The sequence below is a fragment of the Sorex fumeus genome, unplaced genomic scaffold, assembly GCF_029834395.1.
Source record: "Sorex fumeus unplaced genomic scaffold, SorFum_2.1 ptg000094l, whole genome shotgun sequence".
NCBI classification, from domain to species: domain Eukaryota; kingdom Metazoa; phylum Chordata; class Mammalia; order Eulipotyphla; family Soricidae; genus Sorex; species Sorex fumeus.
In genome coordinates, this window is record NW_026606151.1 from 10,667,027 (window position 1) to 10,674,853 (window position 7,827).

The 7,827-nt window shown below is 49.7% G+C and overlaps 1 protein-coding gene across 1 annotated transcript in view; it reads left to right on the top strand.

The window, feature by feature from the left end:
* KDM1B (lysine demethylase 1B) overlaps positions 1-6,812 on the top strand; it is a 49,852-nt gene extending 43,040 nt beyond the window's left edge. Inside the window, exons 19-21 of the mRNA XM_056132290.1 lie at positions 378-500; positions 1,965-2,117; positions 4,855-6,812. Coding sequence (XP_055988265.1) covers positions 378-500; positions 1,965-2,117; positions 4,855-4,938 — 360 coding nt within the window. The 3' untranslated portion in view covers positions 4,939-6,812. The remainder of the gene's footprint in view (positions 1-377; positions 501-1,964; positions 2,118-4,854) is intronic.
* The last annotated feature ends 1,015 nt before the right edge of the window (positions 6,813-7,827 follow it).

The following is a 7,827-nucleotide window of genomic DNA, read 5'->3' on the forward strand; positions in this document are numbered from 1 at the left end:
TTTTCTCCTTTTCTTTTTCCATCTTTGGCTTTTGGGCCACAGCAAGCGATGCGCAGGGCTCTCTCCTGGCTCTGCAGGCAGGAATCACACCCCCGGTGGTGCAGGGGGACCGTTGTGGGGTTGAACCCAGGTCAGCCAGGTGCAAGGCAAGCGCCCTCCCGTATGCGGCTTTGCCCATTTCCACTCTGCTCAGCCCTCAGTCCCTGCCTCCTGGAACAAGAGCGGATCCACCGGAACCCTCCACCCCCCCCCCCCCCCCCCAGCTTGTCTCTGTCATTACCCTGTTGAGGCCTGAGGGGTGCCAGGGAGGGCAGAGCAGGGTGCGTCCCAGGGGGTGGGGGGGGAGTCATGACACCCGGAACTCATGTTGCCCGCAGAAGCAGCACAGCGTGCTGATGTCCGTGATCGCCGGGGAGGCAGTGGCGTCCCTGCCCAGCCTGGACGACAAGCAGCTGCAGCAGCAGTGCATGGCGGCGCTCCGCGAGCTCTTCAAGGAGCAGGTCAGCGGAGGCCCCTGCTGCCCGGCCCCTGGGGCCACCTCCCTCTGCTGTCGATGGCCCCCGTGGCCACCTCCTTATGCTACCGGCGCCTGTGGCCGGCTCCGCCCAGCGAAGGGCAGGCGCACATCTCCTCCTGCATCCAGAGGCTGACATGTGTGCTGGGCCCTGGGGGGTTGCCTGGTGCCCAGCTGACCTGGCGCTGCTGCACTGGGCCTTCCCCTGGTCTCTGTCCACGTCTCCTGGAGCCGCGGCCCTGGGGTGACCAGATTTCTGCATCAGAGGCCCCTCATCACATCCAGTCTCTTTCTGTGTTTCGTTAGGGACCCGGGGTTAAGGCACTGGCATTTGCAGTGAGGGGAGACCGGATAATACCGAGCCCGGGCTCCATCATCCATCATGCCACGCCTTCCCCCCCCCCCCCCCCCCCCCCCCTGCTCCCACACGCCTCCTTTCTTCTGAAGGGTGGGAGGACGTGGGGACTGCCCTGCCAGACTCGGCAAGCCCCGCGACAGTCTTCCGAGGGACCGAGGGACCGTGGGACCATGCCCCTGTCCTTCCAAAGGGACGGCGCCCACAGCTCTTGTTCCTCACCTCCCTGGTCTCTTTGCTCTCTCCCCTCCAGCGAGTCCGGGCTGCTTAGGTGTAAATCTCACAGGCGTGGAGGCTTAGAAATGGTGATATTTAGTCCTCTTGCAAACCACTGCCCATAGCAGGGAGGGACCCCAGAGGGGAAGGGGGGAAGGGGGAAGGTGGGAGGAGAGAAGGAGGGGGGAGAGAGAGGGGAGAGGGAGGGAGGGATGGGACAGAGGAGAGGGAGGGGGGAGAGAGAGTGGGGAGAGGGAGGGACAGGACGGAGGGAGAGAGAGGGGGAGAGAGAGGGAATGGGAGAGGCAGAGAGAGAAAGGGAAAGAGGAGAAAGGAAAAGAAAAAAAGAAAGCGTGAGAGAGGGAAAGAGAAAGGGTGGGAGAGGGAGGGGGAGGATGGAGGGAGGGAGGAAGGAGGGAGGAATGAAGGGAGAGAGGAAGAGGAAGAGGGAGGGAGGAAAGGGGGGGGGGGAGAGAGAGAGAGAGAGAGAGAATATGAATATCTAGTAGCCATGGGTCTGAGACCCCCGGGCCCAGCACACACACATCGACATCGACTGGCAAAGCAGCCTCCAAGAGCAGGAGGGGAAAGGAGGGAGGGAGAGATGGGGAGGAAGGGAAGGCAGGAGGGCAGGAGAATGACTGGAAACACGAAGTGAGAATCCCCGCGGAAGTGAGAATCCCCGTTGTGTGTCCCGTGTGTGTCCTGGGGCAGCCACCTGCGTTTTCCTGCCCTCTTCGGGACTCCTGGGTACTGGGGAGCCGAGTCTGGGGAGGGCGCAGGAGGGAGGAGCCGTGTGCAGGGGTGAGGGGGCTGTGGGTCCCTGGGTCACTTCTCAGCACCCAGCCCGGGCCCCCGGGCCCCCGTGTCTTAACGTAGGAAGTCCCGGACCCCACGCAGTTCTTCGTCACTCGGTGGAGCGCCGACCCCTGGATCCAGATGGCCTACAGTTTCGTGAAGACAGGCGGCAGCGGTGAGGCCTATGACATCATCGCCGAGGACATCCAGGGCCTGGTCCACTTCGCTGGGGAGGTGCGTGTCCCCTGCTGCTCCGAGCCAGGGCTGCCGTTTAGGGAGGCGCCGCACAGACGGGGGTCTCAGATGGCCAGCAGGACTAGCAAGGGGCGGGATTCGGAGACTTGGCTTCAGGGAGGGGGAGGGGAAGCGGGGAGGGGGGGAGGACCCCGGGTGATGGGAGAGCTCCAGAAAATTCCAGAACAAGGCAACAAGGCAAGGTAGTTGGAAGCCTTTCTTTCCCCTTTCTCAGCTTTTCAGCCGGAGGGGGTGGGTGAGCCTTTCTCTGTTGTGTTCCAAGAATGAGATGCTGAGGTGATTCCCTTCCGCCGTGCTGTCCGTCTGTCCGTCCATCCGTCCGTCCGTCTGTCCGGTGGTCCTGATTTTTCTGCAGGGCCTGGGTCATCTGGGGTGTCAGGTTCCTCTTCTGACATCCACACCCACCATTCTTTCTTCAAGGCCGGTTCCTGGTCCCGCCCTGCCTGTCCTGTTCTGTCTCTTTCAGTTCCGTGACTTCTCAGAAACGCCCTTGCAGGGCCGGAGAGATGGTTTCCTGGGCTGAGCATGTTTTCTGCATGAGGGAGGGTGGGGTGGGGGGGCTGGGTGTGACCCCCAGCCCAGCATCGTCCCCCAGGCACTGCCAGGTGTGACCTCACCCCCTACAAAAACAAAAAACAAGCAAAACAAAAGCCACATCAGGGTGCCAGCCAGGGAAGAGGCTCCAGTGGTAGATAAGTAGCCCACAGGGGCGGCCCCAGGTGAACTCCTAACACCTTATTCCCACTCTCAGATTAACCAGGAAGTCGCCCCTCAGCACCTCTAGGTGTGGTCCCCAAAATGGCAAAAACATCCCCCAAAAACTCCAAAAAAAACCCACATCAAGGCCGGGGCTGCGGTGCGAGTGTCCTCTGTGTGCCTTCTGTTGTGCCTTGCGTGTGACGCTCTGGGTTCGCCCCCAGGCCCCGCGGAACCCCCAAGAACACAGGCGTATCCCCAAAAAGACAAAAACATAAATGTCAAAAGCGAAGTCTGAGATTGTTGCAAGTCATGAGACGGCGAACATCAGATGTTTTCTCTCTCACCGTCCTCCTCAGCTCCCAGAGAGCAACAACCAGTTTTAAAACTGTTATTGCGGCTTCTGGAATTTTTTTTTTTAATGTTGGGGGGCTGGAGCGATAGCACAGCGGGTAGGGCGTTCGCCTTACAAGCGGCCAACATGGCCGACCCGAGTTCGATTCCTCCGCCCCTCTCGGAGAGCCCGGCAAGCTACCGAGAGTATTCGATATGCCAGACACAGTAACAACAAAGTCTCCAATGGAGACGTTACTGGGCCCGCTCGAGCAAATCGACGATCAACGGGAGGGCCTTTACCTTTTTACCTTTAATGTTGGGGGTGTTGGGCCACCCCAGTGGTGGTTGGCAGTGGTGGGGGCAACTCAAGCTTTGTGTTGTGGTGTACGGGTGTCGCTCCTGGTATGGTACAGGACTGATGTTAGATTCATGCAGGTCATGACGTGCCTTCTCTTACCTGCATATTCACTTACATTTTTTTTTTCAAGTTTTGGGTTTTTGAGCCACACCCAGCGGTGTTCAGGGCTTATACCTGGCTCTGTGCTCAGGGGGTCACTCCTGGTGTGGCTCAGGAGACCATTTGGGGTGCGGAGGATAGAACCTGGATTGGCTGCGTACTTTCTGTAGCCCCTAACTTCCTACTTTAAAACAGTAACAGCGTCAGCATTATTATCTCCTGACTTCCTGTCGGGTTCAGAATTTGGCCTGTTTGATGTCTTGAAACAGTCTGGTCCTCAGTGTGGCTGCATCACGTTGTGTTTTATTACATTTTTTTTTATTGTTTGGGGACTATACCCAGCGGTGCTCGGGGCTTACTCCTGGCTGTGCTCAGGGATCACTGCTGGCGGTATCCAGGGGACAGGGATTGAACCCAGCTCAGCGGCATGCAGGGCCCTATCTGCCATGCCATCTTTCCGGCCCTGTGTGCGTTCCGATGAGGCCAGGGCCCGTGTTTGTGTGCGGAAGCTGTCCTGCTGCACTCAGGGCCTGCTCTGTCCTTCCCTCTGCTGGGCCTGGGGCTCCCCCTTCCTACACTCCCAAGCCTCGGGTATGATTTTCCAGATCCTTTTAAAAATTTGTTCGTTTTGGGGCAACACCTGGCAGCGCTCAGGAACTGTTCCAGACTGTGTGCTTAGGGGTCGCTCCTGATGGGGGTTTGGGGTCGACAGAGATAGTACAGCAGGTAGGGGCTTGCCTTGGCATGCAGCAGTCTCAGGTTCGATCCCCGGCATCCCACATGGTCCCGAGCACTGCTGGGAGTAATTCCTGAGCGCAGAGCCAGGTGTGAGACCTGAGTGCAGTCTGCCCGGTGTAGCCCCAAAACCAACCATAGTACAGCAGGTTAGGGCACTTGCCTTGCATAGCGCGACCCTGAAACCTGGTCAGTCACATGGGAGCACGCGCCTTAGACTCTCTCCAGCCTCCTCAGAGCTCCTGTTTTGCTTCCTTTAAGCTTTTTTCCCTACTATTTGTGCATATGTTCTATCCTTGGTGTAGGCTCAGGCCCCATTTTTCTCTCTGGTTTTACGTTCTGGAAGAGTCAAGTGCTCTGATGGGGTAGCAGAGTGAGAACTCAGAAATGGCAGTCTTCTCGAGAGCCAGGAGTCTATGCAGGGAACTGCCTTTTGACAGTCACCCAACTCCTTTAGACGTGGTCTCAAATAATGCAAATTTTTTTTCACAGGCAACCAACAGGCACTTCCCACAGACGGTGACAGGGGCGTATCTGAGTGGTGTTCGGGAAGCCAGCAAGATCGCAGCGTTCTAAACAGAACCCACACCTGGCTTTCTCAGCGGTAAAGCCTGAAACACACGTTAAACCTCACTTTTTGAAAATCAAAGTCATACAAACAAAAACCCTCTTTGGATAGCAAAACTGAAGTATTTCTAAGGATCTAGGACTGCAGAAACCGTGTCACCATTCTAAAAAGCACTGGCCCCAGGGGTCCATTTATAAAGCACTTACATTTAATTGCAATTTTCACGGGTCAGACTAGCGCTGTCTTTGGACTTCAGAGTAAGATGGAATATAACCTTGAGCTAAGACCTTTTTCTGTGGTTAGATACCCTTCAAATTCCATTTTGTTTGGCTGCTCAATTTTCACACAGTGAGAAACCAAGTTCATCAAAGTAGACAAAGCCATGTATTTTTCTCCTAGTTTATCAGTACCTTGACCAATGAGCCTTAAGATTTTCATATAGCTCTATCTACAATTGAGCTTTTAAAGTTTAGATAGAAACGTTTCTTTTGAATACAGTGCAAACTCTTCAAAGCTAAATGAAGTTTATAGATTTTTATATTGTATTTCTTTCCATCTGGTGTTCAGAAAGAAACTTAAATTCAAGTATCCCGTGTGAGAAAACATTCTAGATTTTGTGTACTTATTTGGCAAAACAGCACAAATGTTTTCCTCAAACATTGTACCATTTCTTTGAAAAACGGGGTAGATAATAAGAGTGTGATTGTCACACTTTACCCCAAGAATGTGGCTGTTTTCCCGGAGCCAAATTTAGGTAGATGGTACCCTTTAAATTGCATTAATTTTGGCAATAACAAAATGATCTTTTCAAATAAGAGCCTTTCACCACTGCCTCTTTTTAACAAGGGAGTCAATCTCTAGGAATATTTTTTACACAACCAATTCTCAGTATTCCATAGGCGGGTCCATTGGAACACTGCGGAGAAGTGTGAGTTATCTGCTAAATATTACACACCGTATCTTATAAGAAGCCATATCTTAAATCTGAAAACACCGTAGATTAAAACTCAAAACAAACTTGGTTTCAGGGTCTTTGGGATGCTTATCTTGCGAAGAAACTTCAGTTTACAGTTTAGAAATACAAAGTACTTTTGTTTTAAAAAGTCTTTAGACACCTCTTTCAATTACATCGGTTTTCGGCTTATAAAAGGGACTCACAATGACTTTCAAGTCATTTTTCAAAACAGTAGGCACTTTTGAATTTTAATGTGAGTCTGCAATAAGTAAACCGTAGTTTTGCGATGTTGAGCTTTTGACACAAACAACTTCCTCCCCACCAAAGTGTGACATGACGAAAGAAAACTATTTATTTCAGAACTTGCACAGGAAAATGTTATGTTTGGGTTTTTTTGACAAGACTCATTGGTACTGACTGGGAAGTATTTGGCTTTAATAGTGTTATGTGTTAAGATATTAAAGATATTAAAGAATAGCATGTGTTAAGTGATAAATGCAAAAAAGTTTGAAATGGTTTGCAGTAAATTATTACTTTAGTTTCTGGGCACTTGTACTCTGCTACAAGCAAATGACAGAAAAATCTGATTTAATGTATGTTTATTTTTCTAAAAACCTCAGTTCTTGTCTCCAGTGATACTGTATTTTACATTTTGTTCTGTAAGAAACTACGGTACTTTCTTTGTTCTTAAATTTCTTTGAATGTTTTTCACAATTGACTTAAGATTTTATAATTTAGTAGCAGTGAATACACAAATGTTTTAACTACAGATTATAAACGGCTGGTTGTGTGAAACTTCTTAATAAAAACTAGACTTGTTTTTCAAATACAATGACCACTGCAGTGAAGGCTTTATTAAAATATGTACGAATTCACACACCAATTCAACATGTTCACCTCAAAACCCATTACTTTGTCACAGGCATTTCAAATAAATAATCCTAGAATTATTGAGCTATTTGATCAACTTGATAATTTTCTGAGAGTGCCTCAATTTTTCCCTGCCAGCAGTTGAGTATTTTTTTGAATTGTAGTGGTCTGTCTAGAAAGGTTGAAAACCACTGACGACTACTCTGGTTCTGTCAAGTTCATGCAGGACAGGTGCTGGTCCACAGGTGTTAAAGGTTGAACGGTTGTTCAGATAACACACAATGTTAACATTTATAATTTTGAGGTAGTTAACCACACTTTGGCATCACCAGTGCCCTTATGTAACACCAGCCCACCTCTTAACTCCCCCTATTCTCTCCCATCTGTTAATCTCTGTTTTGTAACTCAGAGTGAGTGAAGCATTTTATCAATATTGTTCAAAACTGCATACCATGGATGAATGAAATCATCTGCATACTGCAGATGGAACCACCCAGTAGCAGTCCTTCTCTTTCATTTAGCATGAGACCTCTAGTGCCATTCATATGGCAGTGAGCAAGGGTTTCAAATTTTCTTAGAACTGTACATTATTTCATCATGTGTACATAATACCATGCCTTCATCTATCACTCAACATTTGGGTTGTTTCATGTCCTAAATATTCTCAACACTGAACATAGGTATTTTTTTTGTATCTTTTTGGAAATTCTATTGTTATTTTTTGAGAAATCGCCATACTGTGTTTTCCACTGAAGCTGAACCAAACAATATTCCTACCACTCCCACAGCAAATGAAGGATCCCTTTTCACTTCAAATTTGTATTATTACTGAAAGAGTACTCCAAACAAGCTTTGGAGTGAAATCCTTTAAAAAAAAATGTTATAGGGAAGGGGACACTGGTGGTGGGATGGGTGTTGGAACATTATATACCTGAAACAACTGTATTATGTACAACCTTATTTTTATTTTTTTAACCTTATTTTTAAAAATAAATCTGTTCTGAAACGCTTTCAAAGGGAGCAAAATGCTATAGAAAACCTGAAATAAAACATCAAATAAGACATTAAAGAA